This window comes from Aotus nancymaae, unplaced genomic scaffold (genome assembly GCF_030222135.1).
Source record: "Aotus nancymaae isolate 86718 unplaced genomic scaffold, 86718_ANA_hifiasm-v0.15.2.pri h1tg000062l, whole genome shotgun sequence".
Lineage (NCBI taxonomy): Eukaryota > Metazoa > Chordata > Mammalia > Primates > Aotidae > Aotus > Aotus nancymaae.
The window spans coordinates 19,879,229-19,907,010 of NW_026988476.1; the positions used below are offsets into that span (position 1 = coordinate 19,879,229).

Sequence of the window (27,782 nt, forward strand, 5' to 3'; positions counted from 1 at the left end):
ATCTCTCCAAAAAAAAAAAAAAAAAAATTTAACTGGGTGTGGTGGAGTGTGCCTGTAGTCCCAGCTACTCAGGAGGCTGAGGTGGGAGGATTGCTTGAGTCCAAGAGGCAGAGGTTGGAAGAAGCAGAGATCGTGGCACTGCACTGCAGCCTGGGTAACAGAGCCAGACCCTGTCTCAAAAAAAAAAAAAAAAGAAGTAATCAAGGTACTCTCAAAGTAAATGCAATGACTATGTAAAATCCCTAATTTAGATTTAAATTTAAATGTAAATTTCCCAATTTTAGATTGGGAAATCTAAATATAAAATATAAATCTAAAATTGGGAAATTTACATGAACTTTTTTTGAGAGTTCTCTTACTCTGGAAATATGCAACTTTGTAAAACTATTATTTGGTAATCATGTGATATATTGGAAATAGACGTGAGCTGTCAGACTACTTCCAAAAGAACATTAGATGCTCTATTCCTTTATGAAATAATTTGTATGTGTAATGACTGAATATATTATGTTGATTTTTTCATGTTTGCTTTTGTGTTTTTAGTTGTTGTTTTGGTTTTGGTTTTTTGAGTTAGAGTCTTGCTCTGTCACCCGGGCTGGAGTGCAGTGGTGTGATCTCAGCTCACTGCAACCTCCACCTCCCAGGTTCAAGTGATTGTCCTTCCTCAGCCTTCTAAGTAGCTAGGTTTACAGGCGTGCACCAACATACCTGGCTAATTCTTTTGGTATTTTTATTAGAGATGGGTTTTCACTGTGTTGGCCAGGGGTCTTGAACTCCTGATCTTGTGATCCCCCGACCTTGGCCTCCCAAAGTACTGGGATTACAGACTTGAGCCATCACGCCTAGCCTCGTGTTTGCTTTTGTTAATCATAAGTTTTCGAGCAGGTACTGGGTGTAGAACACCACATGAGACATTTTTAAGAAGCCATAAAATGAGATTCCCCAGCCAGGTGTGGTGGCTCACACCTGTTATCCCAGCACCTTGCGAGGTTGAGGCAGGTGGATCACAAGGTCTGGCGTTTGAGACCAGCCAGGCCAACATGGTGAAACCCCGTTTCTACTAAAAATACAAAAATTAGCTGGGCGTGGTGGCGGGCGCCTGTAATCCCAGCTACTCCGGAGGCTGAGGCAGGAGAATCACTCAAAAGGCAGAATCGCAGAATCACAGAAGGCGGAGGTTGCAGTGAGCCGAGAAGGCATCACTGCACTCCAGCCTTAGTGGTACAAGAGTGAAACGCTGTCTCAAAAAAAAAAAAATTGGATTCCTCAAGTTCCCGTGCTGTGCTGGTAACAGGTAACAACCACTCCAGAGTGGGAGGATGCCCTAATTTGTAGTATTTGCTGATTTCCAAGTAGTAAATACTCCTACCATGGCTGATTTCAAGCTTCCAACATGATGTCACGGTATGTGGAGTTGGATGGAGATATGCACAATCAGCTTCTGCTAGCCAGTAGGCTGTTTCCAGCACACCACTGACAATTTCTTACCTCAAGGACCTGATAATCTTAGGTAGTCAAACAGCTAAAGTAGCATGCAGAGCAGTTCATCTTCAAATGTATGTGAGGCGAGTACAAAATGAGCACATAAACATTAAAGGGTGCTGAATAGAGATGGTAACAGAACCAGTTTTGAGTGGGTATTTGGAATACTTCCTGGGTGTTTGGAGCCTATTTTTCAGGCTCAATGAGAATGACTTATTTATTATTCTAAACATAAGAAACAGAATGAACAAAAGCCTAGAGGTAGATAATAAGCTTTTCTCACAGGGGAAGCAAGGAAATGAATTTAGCTAAACAGAGGACTCATTTGGGAAGAAGCCAAGAATTAAGATTTGTGGGGAAAAAAAAACCAGTGGTTGATCACAAATACTAGGCTAGGAAAAACAGCCATTGGTAGTGCAGATGCTTCCTCATCAGGAAATTTTTATGGTCAGAAACAGTATTTGAAAAATATTTATTAGCCATATGTATCTGGGGGAGGTGAGAGACTGAAAAACTAGGAACATACTGTGGTGTTCTGTACTCAGAGTGATGAGGAGTGTGACAATGGAAATGTGAAGGAGTGCCAAATTGGATTTGTTGGGTGATGGGGAACATAGAGCAGGAAAAAAAAGAGGCAAAAATTACAAGAATAGTAACGTGGCAGATAGTAGTAAGAAAACTGGGCAAAGTCCTATTTCAGCAATAACGTGATCAGTTCCTTTTTATTTTACTTCAGGGATAATATATATGAGAGAAAAAGGTTATAAAAATGTTGAGGGATATAATAGAAACTGTTATTAAGAGTCATCTCTGGCTGGGTGTGTTGGCTCATGCCTAAAATCTCAGCACTTTCGGAGGCTGAGGCAGGAGGATTACCTAAGCCTAGGAGTTCAAATCTAGCCTGGGAAACATGAAGAGACCTCATCTCTTAAAACAAACAAAAAAAACAGAGAGAGAGAGATAATCATCTCCTTAATGGTGTGATTTAATGAGCTCTAGAGGAATCAGTATAACCCCTTTTAGGATATCCCAAAGGTTCAAGTTCAATCATGTCTCTTTTAAATAGATTATATTTTACAGTATGAAATTTAGAATTGATTTATATGTAATGTACAATTTCTTCCATGACAGTGTTTCACTCTGTTTATAATTTTCAAACATAGGTTATGGCACACAGCCTGTTTGGGAAAAGAAAATGAAATAATGGTATTTGGCGGGAGCAAAGATGACTTACTTGCCTTGGATACAGTAAGAAAATCTTATATCTAAATATTTCCTCTGAGTACTTGTGTTATTCAGACTAAATGGCTATTTAGCAAGAATGTTGATATTCTAACATTGCAAAATATGGAAGGGCATGAAATGTAACTCTGTGGTTTAATTAATCTTCAGGATGAGTGGCTTTTATGAAGCCTTTCTGGATATTTTAGATTTACATATCAAAATAGGTCAATTAGTTTCATTAGCCAAATTATTAAGAAGAACTTTCAAAGGATTATTCCTCTTTCTCTTTTCTCTTACATGAGTGTCTCTAATATTATTGAATTAAAATATTTTTATGTAGGCCAGGTGCAATGGCCCAGGCCTCTAATCCCAGCACTTTGGGAGACTGAGGCAGGCAAATCTCTTGAGACCAGGAGTTCAAGACCAGCCTGGCCAACATAGCAAAACCTCATCTCTACTAAAATTACAAAAATGACTCAGGAGAATCGCTTCAACCAGGGAGACAGAGGTTGCAGTGAACCAAGATCATGCCATTGCACTCAAGTCTGGGTGACAGAGTGAAACCCTGTCTCAAAAATGTATTTATTTGTATGTAATATTTGATACATAAAAAGAATGTTTATAATATAGATCCTAAGCATAATAAATAACCATAAATTTTGCTAGCTAATTTTAGAATTAGAACATCATCAGTACTGTTGAAGCTACCTGATTATTCCTTCTGAACCTTGCCACCCACTAGCTTCTCCCCTCAAGAGGAAACTACTTTGTTGAAATATTTAAAGTATATTCCCTTTCTTTTTTGAGACAGGGGTTTGCTGTCACCCAGGCTGGAGTGCACTGATGCAGTCTTGGTTCACTGCACCCTCCACCTTCCAGGTTCAAGTGATTCTCCTGCCTCAGCCTCTCAAGTAGCTGGGATTACAGGTGTGCGCCACTATGCCCGGCTAATTTTTTGTGTTTTTAGTAGAGATGAAGTTTCACCATGTTGGCCAGGCTGGTCTTGAACTCCTGACCTCAAGTGATCGACCCACCTCAGGCTCTCAAAGTGCTGGGATTACAGCACCATGCCTGGCCTGTTGTCTTTTTAAATATGTATCTTTTACCACTGCTTTACTCAGCTGTTTTGCATTTAAGTTTAAAGAATTTCTTTTTTTTTTTTTTTTTTTTTTTTTTTGAGACGGAGTCTCGCTCTTGTTACCCAGGCTGGAGTGCAATGGCGCGATCTCGGCTCACCGCAACCTCCGCCTCCTGGGTTCAGGCAATTCTCCTGCCTCAGCCTCCTGAGTAGCTGAGATTACAGGCACGCGCCACCGTGCCCAGCTAATTTTTTTGTATTAGTAGAGACGGGGTTTCACAATGTTGACCAGGATGGTCTCGATCTCTTGACCTCGTGATCCACCCGCCTCGGCCTCCCAAAGTGCTGGGATTACAGGCTTGAGCCACCGCGCCCGGCCTAATTTCTTTTTTTTTTTAAGAGAATTCCTAAGTCTCATGTTTAAAGAATTTCCATTTTAAAATGTGATAAAACTAAGGTCAAAGGTATAAATGAGTAGCATTTGGAGAGTATGATTTTTTCACTTCTAGCGCCCTGGGAAATTCAGAGCAGGGTGGCCATATTTATACACCATACACAACGGGACAGGAGTTCAGGAACGATTGCTCTGGTTTTGTGTAGGACACTCAAAAACAGGATTCTGAGCCATCAGGGATGGTGTACAGCGAGCCAGAGTATAACCAAGAGGGTACTAGCTCTCTTTCATCTCTTGAGGTGTAGTTATCTCCAGAGCTGCTCCTATGGAGTGGCAAACTCCAAAATAGGATGGCTTCTCTCCAGGGAATTTGCTTTATTTTGTAGTTCTGAAGCCTGTAACTTAAATGTTTTGTATATCAAAAGTTTCAGAGCTTTCTTTGACTGAGAATTCAGGGCTTCACTAAAAGATTAAAACAACAACTTTGCATTTATTAAAAAAGCAAATTTTGTGGTTTGTCTTCTCTTTGTTGGCACTAGAAATCTTCACTGAGGATACAAAATTTATTATGAAAATAGAAATTCTGATTAAAAGCATGATCATAAATTATGATATTCTAAAGACCTATTTGAAAAGATTAGAGAAATTGTCTATGACTTTTCTACCACATTAACTTTTAGATGAGAGACTCATTATTCAAATAATCTTCCAGATCTTGACTTTCAAATTAAGAATGCCCAGGGAATTCCAGATCTTGACTTTCAAATCAAGACTGCCCTGAGACCACCTGGAAAAGGAGGAGAGGATAAAGAGGAAATTTTAACATAAGAGTTATTTGAAAGAAAAGTTAAGCTTAAAAACAAAAAAGTGCCAGGCTTGGTGGCTCACACCTAAAATCCCAGCACTTTGGGAGGCTGAGGCAGGCAGACTGCTTGAGCTCAGGGGTTTGAGACCAGCCAGGGCAACATGGTGAAACCCTGTCTTTACCACAGCTGGGCATGGTGGCCTGTTCCTGTGGTCCCAGCTACTTTGGAGGTGGAGGTGGGAGGATGGCTTGAGCCAGGAAGGCAGGAGTTGCAGTGAGCTCTGATTGCCCCATTGCACTCCAGCCTGGAGCCAGGCCCTATCTCAAAAAAAAAAAAAAAAAAAAAAAAAGAAAAGAAAAGTTTGAAAACCACTACTGGGCCGGGTGCTATGGCTCATTATTATAATCCCAGCACTTTGGGAGACCAAGGCGGGCAGATCACCTGAGGTCAGGAGTTTGAGACCAGCCTGGCCAACATGGTGAAAACTCATCTCTCCTAAAAATACAAAAAAAAAAAAAAAAAAAAATAGCTGGGTGTGTTGGTGGGCGCCTGTAATCCCAGCTACTCAGGAGGCTCAGGCAAGAGAATCGCTTGAACCCAGGAGTTGGAGTTGCAGTGAGTGGAGATCACGTCACTGCACTCCAGTCTGGGTGACAGAGTGGACTCTGTCTCAAAAAAAAGACAAAAAGAAAACCACTGCTGTTATTTTTTAAATCACTTCTTTTTTTTTTTTTTTTTTTGAGACGGAGTTTCGCTCGTTACCCAGGCTGGAGTGCAATGGCGCGATCTCGGCTCACCGCAACCTCCACCTCCTGGGTTCAGGCAATTCTCCTGCCTCAGCCTCCTGAGTAGCTGGGATTACAGGCACGTGCCACCATGCCCAGCTAATTTTTTGTATTAGTAGAGACGGGGTTTCACCATGTTGACCAGGATGGTCTCGATCTCTTGACCTTGTGATCCACCCGCCTCGGCCTCCCAAAGTGCTGGGATTACAGGCTTGAGCCACCACGCCTGGCCTAAGTCACTTCTTAAATCAGAATGTATTTCTGATTTTCAAATTTGCAATTACATAGGCTATGGGTTAGGTAAAAATTTGGTCACTGAAAATTGAAAACCATAAACTCAAAGTTTGTGGGTAGCAGGTATATGTATGTATGTGTATGTTTATATGTGTGCATGCATTTATGTGTATGTGTCAACAGCTAGATTTATTTGCTGCTTTATATAATACCTTTTACATTAATAAAATTAAAAAACATTCAATTATTAACTCATTGTTATTTTTATCAAAAACCCAATAATGCCTTTTTTATGTTGATTAGGTTCACTGTAATGATTTATTGATCTTTCAAACACAGCCTTATTCACTACTCAGGTAAGCAAATTTATTATTTTCTTTATATATGCTATGAATATATAATAATTTCTTTCTCATTTTTGGGAAGAGTTGTAATATTTTTCAGGTCATTTATGACATGAATTCAAGAATATTTTCACATCTTCCTAAGAGTGTAATCAAATTTATAATGGTGAACTATACACCAATGTGAGTTTTAAAAATTAAAATATACAGGCTTGGCATGATGGCTCACACCTATAATCTCATTGCTCTGAGAGGCCAGAGCAGGAGGATCACTTGAGGTCAGGAGTTCAGGACCAGCCTAGGTAACATCATGAAACCCACGTCTCCACAAAAATAAAAATTAAAAAATTAGTAGCTGGCATGGTAACTTATGCATGTAGTTCCAGCTACTAGGGAGGCTGAGGTGGGAGGATCGCTTGAGCCCAGGAGTTTGAGGCTGCAGTGAGCTATGATCGTGTTCCTGCACTCCAGCCTGGCAACAGACTGAAAGCCTATCTCAAAAAAAAAAAAAATATATATATATATATATATTTATGAAATACATATATATATCACATATATGTATATATGGGTTGTATATATATTTTGTATAAAATATGTGTGTGTATGTACACATACAATACAGTCACATTTTTGTTTTGTTTGCAAAATTGCCTTTAATTTATATGGTAATATTAAACATACTGTATTTCATTAATTCTAAGCCTGACATTTTTCACATTTTAACTTTTTAGAAATCAGAATGTGTCTAATATTTCTAATATATATGTTATATACAGTCATCCCTTGGTATTTGTGGGGATCGGTTCCAGGAAAACCCCTACTTGGATACAAAAATTCATGGATGTTCTAATCTCTTATATAGAGTGATGTAGCATTTGCATATAAACCTATGCACATCCTGCCATATACTTTAAATAATCTCTGTATTACTCATAATTCCTAATACAATTTAAGTGCTATGAAAATAATTGTTACACTGTATTGTTTATGGAATAATTACAAGAAAATAATGTCTGTACATGTGCAGTACAGATGCAACGATCATAAACCAACTACATTTTCAGTCTGCAGTTGGTTGAATCCACAGAGGAGGAACTTATAGGTACAGGGGACTGAGTGTATATACACACATACAAAGACATTTAATATAGAAGAATTTCTTTTTTAACCCCAAAGCTTGTATTACCTTGGTGATATGACTTAAGAGTGTCTTAGCTCATACATTCTTGCTGTAAACCGAGTCTATACAAAGTTTAGTGGGAGGGAAGATGTAGAAGTTGCCCAGTGAACAAGTGTGGGAATTTTATGCAGAGGGAATAACATAAGCGAAGACATATGAGAAAGAGAGAGAAAGAGAGGGGCATGTTATATTTCAGGGAGCATATGGTAATATTTAGATGTTCTATAACATGAACCACTTGAAAACCATTAGACTAGCTCAAACTGGACCTTTCTGACATTTTTCTTAACTACCCCTACTCTTAGCACAGTAGTTCTCAGACTAAACTCTCATGAAGAGCTTCAAAAAAATTAATGCCTATGTTCTGCCCCCACAGATTGTGATTTAATTAGTCCAGGCTGTGGCCTACACTTTGGATTGCCAAGTTCCTCATATGCAGGGATCAAGAAATACTTGAGTGCCTACTTGAGAAGGCACTGTGCCATGAAATAAAAAGGCATGGCTTTTCCCTAGAATTGCTGATATTATAGAAGGTAGACTTTCAAGCTTTTAGATTTTTTCTACAATAGGAAAATGAAATTGCTTTAAAAGAAACACATACAAAGTTTATGAGAATACTGGAGAAGAAGGTCCTTTGTCTATATGATTAAGATGGCAAAGGTTAGGGAAGTCTTTGCAGAAGAAGGGTTTGAGCTAAGAATTTGCCATGAACAAACAGTGCAGGGTGTTAGTGTAAAGACATATATAAAATCATGATGTGTTCTGGAAACTGAATACTTGAGTGTTCCTGGAATGTAGTATGAGGCAGAGAGTTGCAAGAAATGATTTTGGACAAAAAAATCAGAAATCATATATCATCTAGGACTTTTATCTCTCTTTTACAGTATCTGGTGTAAAAGAGATCAAGAGCCATTGAAAAATTTCTAGCAAGAAAATAAGATGATCATATTACAGTTAAACAATTCCTCTGGCAACAGACTGGATGAAAAATTGAAGGGATATATGACTGGGTAAAGAAAATTGGTAAAGAGACTATTACCGTGGTTAGGTACAGAGTGAGCATCTGATCTGGAAAGTATCAATGGGGCTGGAGAAGAAAGGGAGATTGAGATATTTAGGAGGTAGAATGGACTTAGTAGTTAAATTGATGCCAAGGAAAAGGAGTGGGAAGAATTAATGATAGGATAGGAGGAATGTGGAGAAAGGCAGCAGTCTGAAGATGGGATAAGGGTAGAAATTATGAGTTTAGTTTTTGATGTGCTAAGTGTTTTTGGGACCTCTAGTGGAGCTATCCATTAAATGCTTAAATATATGGAAGGAGGTCTGGACCAGACATAAAATTTCAGAATCTTTGGAGAATTATTAAGTGTGGATTAGCTCTGGCCAGGAAGAGTTTTAGGAGTAAGGAGGAAGCCAACAACTGGGCATTAGGAACTTACTACCTTTGAGAGGTAGGGAGAAGAAAAGGAGGCAGCAAGAGAGTGACCAGAGAAGTTCAAGGCTAGCCAGGAGATAATGGTAGCACAAAAACCAAGAGAAGGGAGATCTGAACAAGAAAAGGCTACTGTAAAGAGATACCAGAACATTTGGATTGAAAAATCACTGAGGAGTTGGTTAGGTGAAGGTGGAAGCCCGATGGCTTCTGGGGAGGAACACCAAGACCAAGGGAGGATGAATGTATTTGTTTATATGCTGGGTGGGCGGGAGAAGTCAATGGAGAGTAGGTTGTTAGAAACACAAGAAAACGTAGGAAAAGCAGGTAGAGCAGTGTATCGAGGAGGTGGATTTTAGTAAACAGATTTTTGAATTAGTCCTTGACTAGAGAAAAGATTCTTTTCTTTAAAATAGTGGAGAAAGAAGGAAGTATGGATATATAGATAGAAAACTTTGTTGGTTGGTTCAGGACATTGAGAAAGTTTATATCCTCACCTCCAAGTAACAGAGAAGCAGTGGAGAAGGGGATTAAAATTGCTGGCAAGAGAATGAAGTGCAGGTGAACTAGACTGGATACAAAAGAAAGTTAAAACTGGAAGGGTCTTATTATTTGGAGAACCGAGAAGAGTCCAAGAAGTAAGTGCGGTCATCTGATAAGAGAAAGGAGAGGTGAGGATATGAACTTAAGGTGAATGAAGATTTGAAGTATCTGCCTAGATGACTGCAAGAAGATGCTGACTTCTGTCTGTGGGATATATAACAAAGTAGCACACAGCTGAGGTAGAATATCATCTATATGTAGTGGAATGACTGCAAGAAGATGCTGACTTCTGTCTGTGGGATATATAACAAAGTAGCACACAGCTGAGGTAGAATATCATCTATATGTAGTGGAACCATCGCTGAGAAGCATGACTTTCCCCAGTAGCACTAAGCAGCCAGGTCACAGGTGCAGAAAGGAGTTGAGCAGCTGAATTTATCTGTGGTTGCAGTTTGGCTGGGATGGGTAACAGAGAAGCAGTGGAGAAGGGGACTAAAATTGCTGGCAAGAGAATGAAGTGCAGGTGAACTAGACTGGATACAAAAGAAAGTTAAAACTGGAAGGGTCTTATCATTTGTAGAACCAAGAAGAGTCCAAGGAGTAATGGAATGTAAGAATTAAAAGGATAAGAGGTTTCTGTTCCGAGAGGAGGATGGGAGTTTAAAATTTCAGAGGTGGAACTCTCCTGAGTGAGGTCATAAAGCATGAAAAGGATTTTCTACACAGATGCTAAAATCAGTCAAGAAAAGGTACTGTGGTGAGCCAGGGCCAAAGTCCTGAGTGACTAGGGGAAAATGAGCTGGAGGTTAGTAGATGGCAATACCTGCAAGTGAAATGATAGAACCTGGAAGCAGTGGTGAGGAGCGAGACTACTGACACTGGATCCTTGACTGTGAAAATGGAAACGATGGAAAATGTGTACTATTTTTTCAAGAAAGCTGCACACACAACCATTTTCTTAGATTTCAGAAACTCAGCGGAAGCAGTGGTGTTTATAGAACATAAAACTGGTGTTCCAAAAAGCACAAAACACAGGTTTGGGAGGGAAGATAAGCAATGATTCAGAAGATGAAGAAGTGTAGAAATGATAGAAAGTGGCTTATATGGTCTAGTAAATTTGTGAGATCATGTTCATCATACCTTTGGATATAAAAGAATATTATAAGAAATAAAAGAAATAGCTCATTATTTATTCCGATTGTAAAAAGATGTGTTTACCTAGAATATTCATACAATATGAAAAGTATACAGTAAAATAAAATCACCTATGAACCATCACAGGGAATATATATATATATATATATACACACACACACACACACACACACTGAGAGAGATTTTATACATAAATGATATATAATGATCAAAATGTAATTATATATACATGATTTTAATGATTTTATTAAATGATTAGAGTGGACTTATTTCTGCTAAGAGGTCATTGGAAACCTCAGTGAGAGCAGTACACATATATGTATATGTGAGTGTATATAAAGGATCAAATTATGCAGGCTGTTTTGTAATCTTTCATGTAAATATACAATCATTCAGTGTAATAGATCTATACTTACGTTAGTAATGGCTATATAGGTTCTATCTCGTGGAAATACAATTTACTGGCTAGGTGCAGTGGCTCAAGCGAGGTGGGTGGATCACCCAAGGGCAGGAGTTCAGAGTTTGAGACCAGCATGGCCAACATGGTGAAACCTTATCTCTAATAAAAATACAAAAAAATTATCTGGGCATGGTGGTGTGCACCTGTAGTCCCAGCTACTCAGGAGGCTGAGGCGGGAGAATGGCTTGAACTTGTGAGGGAGAGGCTGCAGTGAGCCAAGATCACACCACTACACTCCAGCCTGGGCAATAGAGTGAGACTCCATCTCAAAAAAAAAAAAAAAAAAAAGAAAAAGAAATATAACTTATTAGCTAGTCTGTTAATAGATATTTAGGATATCTGCAATTTGGGGCTATTATAAAAATTAGGCATGAGGCTGGGCACAGTGGCTCATGCCTTTAATCTCAGCATTTGGGAGACTGAGGCGAGCAGATCACCTGAAGTAATTGTTCAAGACCAGCCTGGCCAACATGGGGAAACCCCATCTCTACTAAAAATAAAAAGATTAGCCGGGTGTGGTGGCATGCGCCTATAATCACAGCTACTTAGGAGGCTGAGGCAGGAGAATCGCTTGAACCTGGGAGTGGGAGGTTGCAGTAAGCTGAGATCACGCCACTGCACTCTAGCCTGGCAACAGAGCAAGACTCCATCTCAGAAAAAAAGAAAAAAATAGGCATGAAATATTCTTACATATTCCTGTGGAAAGCTCACATATCATATATTGTATTGTGATGATTTCTGCTTGGCTCCCATTGCGCAAGACAAACTACAGATTCCTTCACATGGTACTCAGGGCCTCCACTCAGGGCCTTCACTTCTGGCAGTGCCCCACTCAGCTGTATTTAGTCAATGGAAGTGCAGTTTCTGTAATCTTATTTCTCATTTCTAGGGCTTTGCAAGTATGGTTCTTCTGTCTGGAATACCTTTGTTTGTTTAATTTGTTGAGGTCCTCAAGGTCTCAGCTTGGACCTCCCATTTGGAGAGTTTCCCCTGGCTTGCTAAGTTTGTCTTGGTTATTCTCCTCTCTGACTCCCACAGAACCCTATACCTGTACTTTGACCTACCAGGACATTTTAACTCACTTCTAATTTAGAGTTGTTCCAAAGTAGAGGGAAAAGGCTTCATAAAAGTATGGAAGAACATCTAAATCTCTGGAATATCAATGCTTGTAAAAATGACAACTAAAGTTAACTACAGCAGAATCAAATGAGTCTGTTACAAAAATTTTTTAAGACTTTTAAAAATTATTTTCTCACCCTTCCTCCCTCTCTCCTCCCAACTTACTGTTTTGAATTAAATTTTATTAATTGAAACAGATCCTTTTTTGATAGTTCTCTTAAATTTCTTTTGGTTTTAAAGTACAAAAACCTCTTCAAAATAGCATAAGATTAAAAAGGGCATTGTACTTGGAAGGATACTGCCCTCTAGTCTAATGGAATGAAAGGGAGAAAGAAATGAACACCCAGGCCCCCAGAAGAGTAGAAACGAAAGTGGTTTTCTTTCTGTATTGCTCCATTCCTATCTTCCAACCTGTTCTCTCTGGGTCAAAGTAGTAAGTGTGTAACTCCCGTGCAGTCGTTTATGGAAGAAACACGGAGCAGATATAAAAATAGATGTTAGGGCCAGGTGTGGTGGCTCAAGCCTGTAATCTCAGCACTTTGGGAGGCCGAGGTGGGCGGATCACGAGGTCAAGAGATCAAGACTATTCTGGCTAACATGGTGAAACCTGGTATCTACTAAAAATAGAAAAAATTAGCTGGGCATTGTGGTGTGCTCCTGTAGTCCCATCTACTCAGGAGGCTGAGGCAGGAGAATTGCTTGAACGCAGGAGACAGATTGCAGTGAGCTGAGATTAAGCCACTGCACTCCAGCCTGGCAACAGAGTGAGACTTTGTCTCAAAAAAAAAAAGAAAAAAAAATGATGTTAGGTGTTTCATCTTGAGGTGATGGAAGCAAAAGACAGTTCTGAGAGAAGGGTACATGGTTATTGGGCTGACTGAAAGCATAATATAAACAGAAGCTGCTGTAGACTCATCTGGTTTGAAATGAAGTCTGAATCATTTTTACTTATAGAACATTATGCATGGTAAGCTGTATATTCTGTTTCCATTAGATTTTGGTCTGATTTAGTCTCTATGCTGTAAAAATATATGATTACTGTGGTGCTCAAGGAAAAAAAAAACAAAACCCAATCATGTTCCAAACAATACAATTGAATGCATTGCCATGTAAAATTTTTATGATGATTTTTTAAAATTATACTTTAAGTTCTGGGGTACATGTGCAGATCATGCAGGTTTGTTACATAGGTATACACATGCCATGGTGGTTTGCTGTATCCATCCCCCCGTCATCTACATTAGGTAGTTCTCCTAATGTTATCCCTCCCCAATCCTGCCATCCCCTGCTATCCTTCACCTAGCCCTCCCACCCCCAATAGGCTACGGTATGTGATGTTCCCCTCCCTGTGTCCATGTATTCTCGTTGTTCAACACCCACTTACGAGTGAGAACATGCGGTGTTTGTTTTTCTGTTCTTGTGTCAGTTTGCTGAGAATGATGGTTTCCAGCTTCATCCATGTCCCTGCAAAGGACATTAATTCATCCTTTTTTATGGGTGCATAGTATTCATGGTGTTTATGTGCTACATTTTCTTTATCGAGTCTATCACTGATGGGCATTTGGGTTGGTTTCAAGTCTTTGCTCTTGTGAACAGTGCTGCAATAAACATACGTGTGCATGTGTCTTTATAATAGACTGTTTTATAATCCTTTCGGTATATACCCAGTAATGGGATTACTGGGTCAAATGGTATTTCTAGTTCTAGATCCATGAGGAATTGCCACACTGTCTTCCACAATGGTTGAACTAATTTACACTCTCACCAATAGTGTAAAAGCATTCCTATTTCTCCGCATCCTCTCCAGCATCTGTTGTCTCCTGATTTTTTTAGTGATTGCCATTCTAACTGGAGTCAGATGGTATCTCAATGTGGTTTTGATTTGCATTTCTCTAATGACCAGTGATGATGAGCTTTTTTTCATATGTTTGTTGGCTGCATAAATGTCTTCTTTTAAGAAGTGTCTGTTCATATACTTTGCCCACTTTTTGATGGGTTTTTTTTTTTTCTTGTAAATTTGTTTAAGTTCTTTGTAGATTCTGGTTATTAGCCCTTTGTCAGATGGGTAGATTGCAAAAATGTTTTCCCATTCTGCTGGTTGCCAGTTCACTCTAATGATAGTTTCTTTTGCTGTACAGATACTCCTAAGTTTAATTAGATCCGATTTGTCTATTTTGGCTTTTGTTGCCATTGCTTTTGGTGTTTTAGTCATGAAATCCTTGCCTATGTCTGTGTTCTGACTGTTATTGCCTAGGTTTTCTTCTAGGGCTTTTATGGTGTTAGGTCTTATGTTTAAATCTTTAATCCATCTGGAGTTAATTTTCATATAAGGTATAAGGAAGGGATCCAGTTTCAGCTTTCTGCATATGGCTAGCCAGTTTTCCCAACACCATTTATTAAATAGGGAATCCTTTCCCCATTGCTTGTTATTGTCAGGTTTGTCAAAGATCAGATGGTTATAGATGTGTGGCATTACTTCTGAGGCCTCTGTTCTGTTCCATTGGTCTATGTCTCTGTTTTGGTATCAGTACCATGCTGTTTTGATTACTGTAGCCTTGTAGTATAGTTTGAAGTCAGGTAGCATGATGCCTCCAGCTTTGTTTTTTTTTTGTTTGTTTGATTGGTTGGTTTTGCCTAGGATTGTCCTGGCTATGCAGGCTCTCTTTTGGTTCCATATGAAGTTTAAGGTATGTTTTTCCAGTTCTGTGAAGAGAGTCATTAGTAGTTTGAAGGGGATAGCATTGAATCTATAAATTACTTTGGGCAACATGGCCATTTTTATAATATTGCTTTTTCCTAACCATGAGCATGGAATGTTTTTCCATCTGTTTGTGTCCTCTCTTATTTCCTTGAGCAGTGGTTTGTAGTTCTCCTTGAAGAGGTCCTTCACATCCCTTGTTAGTTGTATTTCTAGGTATTTTATTCTCTTTGTAGCAATTGTAAATGGGAGTTCACTCATTTGGCTCTCTGTTATTGATGTATAGGAATGCTTGTGATTTTTGCACATTGATTTTGTATCCTGAGACTTTGCTGAAGTTGCTTATGAGCTTAAGGAGATTTTGGGCTGAGATGATGGGGTCTTCTAAATAAACAATCACGTCATCTGCAAATAGAGACAGTTTGACTTCCTCTTTTCCTAATTGAATATGCTTTATTTCTTTTTCTTGGCTGATTGCCCTGGCCAGAACTTCCAATACTATCTTGAATAGGAGTGGTGAGAGAGGCCATCCTTGTCTTGTGCCAGTTTTCAAAGGGAATGCTTCCAGTTTTTGCCCATTCAGTATGACATTGGGTTTGTTGCAAACAGCTTTTATTATTTTGAGATACATTCCATCAATTCCCAGTTTATGGAGAGTTTTTAGCATAAAGCACTGTTGAATTTTGTCAAAGGCCTTCTCTGCATCTATTGAGATAATCATGTGTCTTGTCTTTGCTTCTGTTTATGTGATGGATTACATTTATAGATTTGCATATGTTGAACCAGGCTTGCGTCCCAGGGATGGAGCCGACTTGATCATGATGGATAAGCTTTTTGATGTGCTGTTGCATTTGGTTTGCCAGTATTTTATTGAGGATATTCACATAAATGTTCATCATGGATATTGGCCTGAAATTTTCTTCTTTAGTTGTGTCTCTGCCAGGTTTTGGTATCAGGATGATGTTGGTCTCATAAAATGAGTTAGGGAGGATTCCGTCTTTTTGTATTGTTTGGAATTATTTCAGGAGGAATGGTACCAGCTCCTCTTTGTAGCTGTGGTAGAATTCAGCTGTGAATCCATCTGGACCTGGACTTTTTTTGGTTGGTAGGCTATCAATTGTTGCCTCAACTTCAGACCTTATTATTGGTCTATTCAGGGATTCAACTTCCTGGTTTAGTCTTGGGAGGATGTAAGCATCCAGGAATTTCTCCATTTCTTCTTGATTTACTGGTTTATGTGCATAGAGTTGTTTGTAGTAATCTCTGATGGTCATTTGTATTTCTATGGAACCAATGGTGATATCCCCTTTATCATTTTTTATTGCATTTATTCGATTCTTCTCTTTATTTTATTAGTCTGGCTAGCTGTCTATTTTGTTGATCTTTTCAAAAAACCAGCTCCTGGATTTACTGGGTTTTTGAAGGGTGTTTTGTGTCTCTATCTCCTTCAGTTCTACTCTGATCTTAGTTATTTCTTGTCTTCTGCTTGCTTTTGAATTTGTTTGATCTTGCTCCTTTAGTTCTTTTAATTGTGACATTAGGGTGTCGATTTTAGATCTTTCCTTGCTTCTCATGTGGGCATTTAGTGCTATAAATTTACCTCTAGACACTCCTTTAAATGTGTCCCAGAGATTCTGGTACATTGTATCTTCGTTCTTTTTGGTTTCAAAGAATATCTTTGTTTCTGCCTTCATTTCATTATTTATCCAGTAGTCATTCAGGATCTGGTTGTTCATTTTCCATGTAGTTGTGCAGTTTTGAGTGAATTTCTTAATTCTGAGTTCTAATTTGATTGCACTGTGGTCTGAGAGACTGTTGTAATTTCCGTTCTTTTGCATTTGCTGAAGAGTGATTTACTTCCAATTATGTGGTCAATTTTAGAGTAAGTGTGATGTGGTGCTGAGAAGAATGTATATTCTGTGGATTTGGGCTGGAGAGTTCTGTAGATGTCTACTAGGTCTGCTGGTCCACATCTGAGTTAAAGTCTTGAATATCCTTGTTAATTTTCTGTCTCATTGATCTGTGTATATTGACAGTGGAGTCTTAAAGTCTCCCACTATTACTGTGTGGGAGTCTGAGTCTCTTTGTAGGTCATTAAGAACTTGCTTTATATATCTGGGTGCTCCTGTATTGGGCGCATATATATTTAGGTTAGTTAGCTCTTCTTGTTGCATTGATCCCTTTACCATTATGTAATGCTCTTCTTTGTCTCTTTTGATCTTTGTTGGTTTAAAGTCTATTTTATCAGAGACTAGGATTGCAACCCCTGCTTTTTTTTTTTTTTTTTTTTGTTCTCCATTTGCTTGGTAAATGTTCCTCCATCCCTTTATTTTAAGTCTGTGTGTGTCTTTGCATGTGAGATGGGTCTCCTGAATACAGCACACCGATGGGTCTTGACTCTTTATCCAATTTGCCAGTCTATGTCTTTTGATTGGAGCATTTAGCCCATTTACATTTAAGGTTAATATTGTTATATGTGAATTTGATCCTGCCATTTTGATGCTAGCTGGTTGTTTTGCCCATTAGTTGATGCAGTTTCTTTATAGTGCTGATGGTTCTTACAATTTGGTATGTTTTTGCAGTGGCTAGTACTGGTTGTTCCTTTTCATATTTAGTGCTTCCTTCAGGAGCTCTTGTAAGGCAGGCCTGGTGGTAATGAAATCTCTCAGCAGTTGCTTGTCTTAAGAAGCTGTTTGTCTGGATGTGAAATTCTGGGTTGAAAATTCTTTTCTTTAAAGATGTTGAATATTGGTCCCCACTCTCTTCTGGCTTGTAGGGTTTCTGCCAAGAGATCCACTGTGAGTCTGATGGGCTTCCCTTTGTGGGTGACCCGACCTTTCTCTCTGGCTGCCCTTAGCATTTTTTCCTTCATTTCAACCCTGGTGAATCTGACAATTATGTGCCTTGGGGCTGCTCTTCTTGAGGAATATCTTTGTCGTGGTCTCTGTATTTCCAAATTTGAATGTTGGCCTGCCTTCATAGGTTGGGGAAGCTCTTCTGGACAATATCCTGAAGCATGTTTACCAACTTGGTTCCATTCTCCCCATTCAGTTTCAGGTACACTAATCAAATGTAGATTTGGTCTTTTCACATAGTCCTGTATTTCTTGGAGGCTTTGTTCATTTCTTTTCACTCTTTTTTCTCTGATCTTCTCACTTTATTTCATTGAATTGATTTTCAATCTCTGATATCCTTTCTTCTGCCTGATTGATTCGGCTATTGAAACTTGTGTATGCTTCATGAAGTTCTTGTATTGTGTTTTTCAGCTCCATCAAGTCATTTATGTTCTTCTCTGCATTGGTTATTCTTGTTAGCATTCATCTAACTTTTTTTCAGCGTTCTTAGTTTCCTTGCTTTTGGTTTACAAATTCCTTTAGCTCAGAGAAGTTTGTTATTACCCACCTCTGAAGCCTGCTTCTGTCAATTCATCAAACTCATTCTCCATCCAGTTTTGTTCCCTTGCTCGTGAGGAGTTGTGATCCCTTACAGGAGAAGAGGCATTCTGGTGTTTGGCAATTTCAGCCATTTTGTGCTGGTTTCTTCTCATCTTCATGGATTTATCTACCTTTGGTCTTTGAAGTTGGTGACTTTTGGATGAGGTCTTTGAGTGGATGTCCTTTCTGTTGATGTTGAAGCTTTTTCTTTCTGTTTTTTGGTTTTTCTTCTAACAGTGAGGCCCCTCTGCTGCAGGTCTGCTGGAGGTCCACTCCAGATCCTGCTTTCCTAGGAATCACCTGCAGGGGCTGCAGAATAGCAAAGGTTGCTGCCTATTCCTTCTTCTGGTAGCTTCGTCCCAGAAGGGTACCCACCAGATGTTAGCCAGAGCTGTCCTGTATGAGGTGTCTCTTTGTCAGGATAAACAGGGGTCAGGGAGCCACCTGAGCAGGCAGTCTGTCCCTTATCAGAGCTCAAGTGCTATGCTGGGAGATCGATTGCTCCCTTTAGAGCTGCTGGGCAGGGATGTTTAGGTTTGCCAAAGCGGAACCCACAGCTGCCCCTTTTCCCAGGTGCTCTGTCCCAGGAAGGTGGGGGCTTTATTTATATAAAGTCCCTGACTGGATGCTGCGTTTTTTCAGAGGTGCCCTGCCCAGCAAGAAGGGAGTCTCGTCACAGTCTGCCTGCAGAGGCCTTGTGGAGCTGTCGTGGGCTCCACCCAGTTGCTGTGTAAACTTCCCTGTGACTTTGTTTACACAGGCAAGTTTAGAACCGCCTACCTGAGCCTCAGTAATAATGGCTGATGCCCCTCCCCTTACCAAGCTTGAATGTCCCAGGTCGAGCTCAGACTGCTGTGCTGGCTGTGAGAATTTCAAGCCAGTGGATCGTAGCTTACTGGTCTTCCTGTGGGTGGTACCCATCGAGCCAGATCACTTGACTCCCTGGCTTCAGCCCCCTTTTTTTCAGAGGAATGAGCGGTTCTGTCTCGCTGATGTTCCAGGTGCCACTGGAGTATGAGAAAAAAAACAATTGCTGCAGCCACAACAGCCACCCAGTTTTGTGCTGGAAATCTCGGGTGCTGGTGTTGTAGGCACCAGAGGGAATCTTCTGGTCTGTGGGTTGTGAAGACCATGGCAAAAGCCACAGTATCTGAGTCAGAGTGCCAGAGTATCCAGAAAAGTGCCTAATGGCTTCCCTTGGCTAGGAGAGGGAGTTCTCCAGCCCCTTGCACTGCCCAGGTGAGGTGACGCCCCACCCTGCTTCGGTTTGCCCTCCTTGTGCTACACCCACTCTGTAACCAGTCCCAATGAGATGAACCTGGTACCTCGGTTGAAAATGTGGAGATCACTCGCCTTCTGGCTCACTCTGGCTGGGAACTGCGGACCAAAGCTGTTCCTATTTGACCATCTTGGCGGAAGTCCCATGATGATTTTTAATTTTAAGACTACTAGGCCAGGCACGGTGGCTCACACCTGTAATCCCAGCACTTTGGGAGGCCGAGGCAGGCAGATCATGAGGTCAGGAGTTCAAGACAAGACTGACCAACATGATGAAACCCTGTCTCTACTAAAAAATACAAAAATTAGCCGGGCATGGTGGGAGGCTGAGGTAAGAGAATTGCTTGAACCAGCACCCAGGAGGCAGAGATGGCGGTGAGCCGAGAGCGTGCCGCTGTACTCCAGCCTGGGCTAAAGAGCGAGACGTCATCTCAAAAAAAAAAAGAAAAAGAAAAAGAATACTTAGCTATAACAAAGGATAAATGTTTGAGGGATGAGTACCCCATCTTCCATGACATGATTATTATGCATTGCATGTCTGCATCAAAATATCTCATGTACCCCATAAATATATCTACCATGTATTGATGAAAATTAGAAATTTTTAAAACAGCGATGATCCAACACTACAGTGTACAAAGAAAGAATTCTTAACTATAAATATTTTATATTATAACTTCAGGTTCAAGACTAATAATTCTGTTATGTTTTATTTACAGGTCATGCCTTGACTGCATTGGTAAAAATTCTATCATTTTAGAAAGTCAGATATCTTTATTACCTCCCAAACTTCTGCAACAAGTACTCAAAAAAATAACATTTTGGACTGCAGCTAATCACCGAGAAGAACAAAGAGTACAAAAAGAGGAAACAGAAAACAAATATTAGTTTATCAGTAGCAATTAAATTGTTATATACTCTATATATTTAGTATGTTTTAACATTTTAATCATACTATACATTTACACTCCCAAATTGCAGGCTTTATTTAAAGGATAAAATTTGGAACAAAAATACTCTGTTAAGTGACTATATGCCATGGAATATATGGAAAAAAAGATGTTAATGTCGATTAATTTATGTTTGTAAACAAATTTCCTTACAAGCTGCAGAACAAATATTCTTGCTGAAAGTAAGTACAGTTATAACAGATTTTAACTCGGTGTGCATTCTTTACTGGAAAGACTACATAAATTTGAGAATAAGAAATTATCAAGAACTTCAGAAATCCCCAACATAATTTTATAAATGTGTAAATACATGTATGTATGTGAAAACACTACATATAAACTTTCAGAAAGAACAAACTTTATGAAGTCATTTTAAAGTTACCTAAGGTTCTCCTTGAATAACTAATACAGTCGGCCAAATATTATAAAATAGGCAAACACCAGAATGGTATAATCAATTGAACTCCTGCCCTTTTCAATGCTTACCTAGTAAAGTATTCTTAGGGCATCATAATTTTTCCTCACCTTTATTTGAATAGAGGAATAAATATCTTCAGTTGTCTCCCCATTACCCCTAAGTTAGTAGTTTGTCTAGTTTCTATATAAAGACCACATTTTAAAGTACATAAAGTGGAGGTTTATTCATTATACAGGCTTTGAAACATTGAGAAGCAGTGTATTTATTAACTTTTTGAGACATATTAAAATACATTTTGCCTTGGAAGACTGCTTCTAAAGTAATTTTTGTAAGTAATGAGATAGGATGGTAATCTAGTAATTTGACTTTATAGAAACCCCTCAGTTTGGCCCATACCATTTTGGGCCATCATGCCCACAACTCAAGTTGTGTTCAAGACAGACACTAAAAATCTAATACCTTCCGTTTTATTTTCAGCATTACCATCGATACAGAAATGAAACATTGTGTCTTTATATTCCTAAAAATGGTACTTTTGCCATAATTAAGAAATTTTTCTTCATGTTATCATGATCATGCCCTTCCTTTGACTAATTACAATTAATTACTAAAAAGCTTGGTATATAAAATTATTCTGCACAATATTACCATGCAAGTTATATCCTAAATTTAAAATGTTAAAGAAAAATATTTCTATATTGACGTATATATAATTTATAATGAAAATTGTAGTAGTTTGTAGTATTTCATTAAATTTTAGAAAGATATTTCATATATGTACTGTATTTTGGATGTGTAAAGCTTCTATTTATGTATTGAAATATTTTTTTACATTTTATTTATTGTACAAAGTGTATATAATTACTGTTTTTATTTTTCTCAGTGTAAACCACATTAAAATTGATTGTACGAAAAATATTTCATTGTAGGTTTTCATCTTTCTTACTATTTTTAGGCTGAATAACAGATTTGGAAAATGACTCTCACAAGTAATTCACATCTTGGAAGAAATTACCTTATTATGCTATGATGCTGATGAACTTCAGATACTATTTTTTCTAAATAGTATCTTTGCAAAACCACCTTTAAAAATATTCTTTAGAGGCCAGGTATGGTGGCTCACACCTGTAATTACAGCACTTTGGGAGGCTGTGGTGGAAGAATCACATGAGGCCAGGAGTTCGAGACTAGCCTGGTCAACATGGCGAAACCCTGTTTCTACCAAAAATACAAAAATTAGGCATGGTAGCGTGTATCTATGGTCCCAGCTACTTGGGGGGCTGAGGCAAGAGAATCGCTTGAACATGGGAGGCAGAGGTTGCAGTGACCACCCGAGATGATGCCACTGCACTACAGCCTGGGCAACAGAGCAAGATTCTGTCTCAAAAAAAAAAAAAAAAATTAGAACTTTGTATTGTCTGCTGACACACACAGTGATGTTTTCACCAATGTGGTTTTTTTTTTTTTTTTTTGAGACATAGTCTCACTCTGTTACCCAGGCTGGAGTGCAGTGGCATGATCTCGGCTCACTGAAACCTCTGCCCCCTGGGTTCAAGCAATTCTCACCCACTGTGACATTATGAGTAAGATCTCTAAAATATTACGAATAACTGAAAGGGTGTACACCACTGCAATACTAGAAGAAATATCTTCCCAGGATATTATAAATAATATCACAGGGTGTACCCATTGTGACACTAGGAGTAATATCTCCTCAGGACACTATGAATATGAGTGTACACCCACTGTAATATTAGGAGTAATATTTCTTTAGAATGTTACAAATAACATCACAGGACGTGCACCAACTGTGATATTAAAATTAATATTGTCCTAGGATATTACAAATAATGCACAGGTTGTACAATGTGATATTAGTAGTCTTTCTAGAATGTTAAAAGGATATTACAGAATATAAACCCACTGTGATATCAGGAGTAATACGTCTGTAGAGTATTACAAAAAATATCACATGGCATACACCACTGTGATATTAGGAGTAATAATCTCCCTAAGATATTACAAATAGTATCACATAGTGTACACCAACTGTGATATCAGGAGTAATTCTGAGATAATTATGAATAATACCACATGGCATACACCCACTGTGACTTTAGGAGCAATATCTTTTTAGTATATTACAAATAATATCACAGAGTATACACTTGCTTTCACAATGAGAGTAATATCTACTTTGGATACGGATATCACAAAGTGTACACACATGGTGTAACACCCACTTAGATATTAGCAGTATCTATCTAATATACTAAAAGTAATATACCAGAATGTACACCTAATGTGTACATTTACTGAGATATTACAATAAATGTACATAATGTGTACAATCTGTACATTTATTGTGATGTAAATATGTGCACAAAATACATATAAACGTACATGTGTACAATCTGTACATTTATATTACACAATGTGTACACATACCTTTATTGTGATATAATATGTACACATTATGTACATTTATGGTAATATCACAATAAATGTACCATAAATGTACATAGTGTGTACATTTATTGTGATATCTCTCTGTGACATTACAAATTATATCACAGAGTGTGCACACATGGTATACATGCATTGTGTGCACTCACTGTGCTATTAGGAGAAATATCTTTCTAGGATATTGAATAATATTACAGGATGTAAACTCAGTTTGATAGGAGGAGTAATCTCTCTCTAGGATGTTACAGGTAATATCAATGGATGTGCACACATGGTGTACTCCCACTGTGATATTAGGAGTGTCATCTCTTCCTAGGATATTACCACTAACATCACAGAGTGTACACATATGGCGTACAGCCACTTAGATATTACAAGTTATATCTCTCCCTAAGATGTTATGAATATCACAGGGTTTACCCAAATACTGTACACATACGTTGATATTACGAGTAACGTCACATGCTGAATATTAGGAATAATATCACAAAGTGTTCAAACATACTCTACACCGGCTATGACATTAGGAGTAATATTTCTTCAAAATATACACCCATATCAATCCGACGGTGGTATTAGCAGTAACATCTCTTTAAAATGTACACCCACGAGCTCGGGCGGCGGGAGGAGTGGCAGCGGCCAGGCAGCCCAGCTTCGCAAAGGCTTTCGGCGCGCCGCGGCCCGCAGGCACCCGGCACACGCCTCCCCGCCGCCAGGATGCCCAAAAGGAAGGTCAGCTCCGCCGAAGGGGCCGCCAAGGAAGAGCCCAAGAGGAGATCCGCGCGGTTGTCCGCGAAACCTCCTGCAAAAGTGGAAGCGAAGCCGAAAAAGGCAGCAGCGAAGGATAAATCTTCAGACAAAAAAGTGCAAACGAAAGGGAAAAGGGGAGCAAAGGGAAAACAGACTGAAGTGGCTAACCAAGAAACTAAAGATTCACCTGCAGAAAACGGGGAAACGAGAACTGAGGAGAGTCCAGCCTCCGATAAAGCAGGAGAGAAAGAAGCCAAGTCTGATTAACAGCGTATACCATGTCTTATCAGTGGTCCCTGTCTCCCTTCTTGTACAATCCAGAGGAATATTTTTATCAACTATCTTGTAAATGCAAGTTTTTTAGTAGCTCTAGAAACATTTTTAAGAAGGAGGGAATCCCACCTCATCCCATTTTTTAAGTGTAAATGCTTTTTTTTAAGAGGTGAAATCATTTTGTGGTTGTTTATTTTTTGGTACAACCAGAAAATAGTGTGGGATATTGAATTATGGGAGGCGTTGACTGTCTCGGGTGTCAGCTTAACTTTCCACAGATGAGGGTTTAGTTTTTATATCCTATAATACAAAGCATATTAAATGGCAATATGGAGTCAGTCCTGCATTTAATGTCTTGAACATTTTAAATTACTTCTATTCCCATGTTGTTTTTTAGTAGAATTGTTTCCTAAAGAAAACCACTCTGATCGTGGCTCTCCCTGTCAGAATTGTGTGCACTCTGTAACATCTTTGGTGTGGTAGTCCTGTTTTCCTAATAACTTTGTTACTGTGCTGTGAACGATTAAAAATTTGAATATGTAGTGTACATGCTATTCAGTTGTGAATTGTTGGGACACATGTAACAGCTTATCAACATGTGAATATACAGGTAATTGATAGCCTCGTAAGGAAAATTTGTATCTAAATTTTAAGCTGGAAAGTCACTGGAATAACTTTAAAAAAGAATTACAATACATGGCTTTTTAGATTTTTGTTACGTATGTTAAGAATTGTGTACAAATTGAAATGTCTGTACTGATCCTCAACCAATGAAATCTCAATTATGAAACAAAACAAAAAAAAAATGTACACCCACATCAACCACCCACCATATGGTGAGTAATATCACCCAGGGTCCCCCTGAATATTAGGAACCATATCACAGAGGAGTGGCCATACCTGTGTCTCGTAGTATCTCTCCCTAAGATATTACGAATAATATCACGGGGTGTACAGAAATACTTTACACATACTTTGATATTACGAGTAATGACATACGCTGAATATTACAAACAAGATCAAAAAGTGTTCAAACATGTTCTACAACAACTAAGATATTAGGAGTAATATCTCTTTAAAATATACACCCATATCAACCTGATGGTGATATTAGGAGACATATCTCTTTAAAACATACACCCAGATAAAGCCCCTGCCAGAGGGTGAATAGCAGCACCCCAGCACCCCCTGGCTGCTACAAGCCCTCTGGGTAGGGGGCTGCCCACAGTGCCCCCAAGGGTTCGAGCAATTCTCCTGCCTCAGCCTCTGAAGTAGCTGGGATTACAGGTGCCCGCCACCACACCTGGCTAATTTTTATATTTTTAGTAGAGACAGTGTTTCGCCATATTGGCCAGGCTGGTCTCAAACTACTGACCTCAGGTACTCCACCTGCCTCGGCCTCTCAAACTACTGGGAATTTAGGCATGAGCCATGGCACCAGCCCACACTGTATTTTTGATTTTTTTTTTTTTTTTTTTTTGAGATGCAGTCTCGCTCTGTGGCCCAAGCTGGAGTGCAGTAGTGCAATCTCAGCTCACTGCAACCTCCTGCCTCAGCCTCCTGAGTAGCTGGGATTACAGGTGCATGCCACCACGCCCAGCTAATTTTTGTATTTTTTTTAGTAGAGACGGGGTTTCACCATGTTGATCAGGCTGGTCTCAAACTCCTCACCTCAAGTGATCCGCCCACCTTGGCCTCCCAAAGTGCTGAGATTGCAGGCATGAGACACCACAACGGGCTGATTTATGTGAAGAAAATCTGGCGTCACACAGATACATAGTTAACACAGAAAGTTCCTTAAGGAGCCCCTGAAAAGGTCTCCAGGTACCCACGGGGCTTGCAACCATAGTTTTATACATTGAGAAATTCTGTTTATAGTACGACCAATTAATCTGTTTCAGTGACCCGGCCGGGTGCGGTGGCTCACCCCTGTAATCCCATCACTTTAGGATGCCTAGGTGGGTGGATCACCTAAGGTCGGGAGTTCGAGACCAGCCTGACCAACATGGAGAAACCCTATCTCTACTAAAAATTCAAAATTTATCAGGTGTTATGGTGCACACCTGTAATGCCAGCACTTTGGGAGGCTGAGGTCAAGAGATTGAGACCATTCTGGGCAACATGGCAAAACCTCATCTCTACTAGAAACACAAAAATTAGCTGGGCATGGTGGCACATGCCTGTAGTTTCAGCTACTCAGGAAGCTGAGGCAGGAGAATTGCTTGAACCCGGGAGGCAGAGGTTGCAGTGAGCTGTGTCACTGCTCTCCAGCCTGGGCAACAGAGCAAGACTCCATCTCAAAAAAAAAGAAAAAGAAATATATACATATTCAACATATATCTTTGACTCTAGGTAAAGATGTATTGATTAATGCATCAAGAAATGCTTATGGTACTAGATTTAGTCCCCTAGAAGCCGTGGCCCCTTATGGTTCTAAGGATAGAATGTAATGGGTAGAAACTTAGATGTTAGTGATTATATTTTAAACGCCACAGGAGTCAAGCAACGATCTGATTCAAAGAGAGACTCTTTTATAAGGATTTTGTAAGTATGATATTAGAATACATTCCTCGGTCTATTCCTGATCCCCACAGTAATCTCTTCCATTACCATGGCAACCCACTCATACCTGTGACAAATATTTTCTGTGTGCCTCTGTTGGGGAAATAGAATTAAAAGCAAAATATTTCCCAACCCAGAAAACATCTCCACAAAGGTAGTAGAGAAAGCGGTTTGATTTGTTGAATAAGCATTAAATCAGAATGTGATGAGCATCACAGGCAATCTACTAGGAAATTGCAAGGACAAAGAAATCTCACCTTTTCACATAGCCAAGCAGATACAACACATTATATACATGCTCTCAAGATAAACAATAACCAGTCCTTCAGTAAGAGGATTTGATAACACAATTAGATTCACCTGATAATTAAGGTGACTGTGTTAGCTGATTAGCTGTATTCAGAGGAGAAGGTAGTTTGACAGAAGGTAGTTCTGCAACTTGCAGCAAGAGGCCTCCCAAGTTAAGCTCATACTTTAAGCTTAGAATCTAACAGGGGAAACTAACAATAGACAAGTAATTACATGATGGTCTTAAGAAGTGGTCTGGAGAAGTACCAAGGATACTAACAGCGTCTAACAGGAAACCTAAAAGTAGCCTGGGAGATCCAGAAAGGCTTCCCCAAGGAAGTTCCAACTAAATTGAGACATGAAGAATAAATTATGGCCAGGTGCAGTGGCTCACACCTGTAATTCCAGCACTTTGGGAGGTTGAGG

At 39.2% G+C, this 27,782-nt stretch overlaps 2 protein-coding genes across 2 annotated transcripts in view; both read left to right on the forward strand.

The window, feature by feature from the left end:
- Positions 1–21,935, forward strand: part of KLHDC1 (kelch domain containing 1) — a 62,695-nt gene extending 40,760 nt beyond the window's left edge. The window contains exons 11-13 of the mRNA XM_012456267.2: positions 2,646–2,730; positions 6,307–6,359; positions 20,369–21,935. Of these exons, the coding sequence (XP_012311690.1) occupies positions 2,646–2,730; positions 6,307–6,359; positions 20,369–20,537 (307 nt within the window). The 3' untranslated portion in view covers positions 20,538–21,935. The remainder of the gene's footprint in view (positions 1–2,645; positions 2,731–6,306; positions 6,360–20,368) is intronic.
- A 2,226-nt stretch (positions 21,936–24,161) lies between these two features.
- Positions 24,162–25,053, forward strand: LOC105719937 (non-histone chromosomal protein HMG-14). The gene has a single exon (XM_012456264.3). The coding sequence runs from the start codon at positions 24,201–24,203 to the stop codon at positions 24,498–24,500; it is 300 nt and encodes a 99-aa protein (XP_012311687.3). The 5' UTR covers positions 24,162–24,200; the 3' UTR covers positions 24,501–25,053.
- Positions 25,054–27,782: the final 2,729 nt, after the last annotated feature.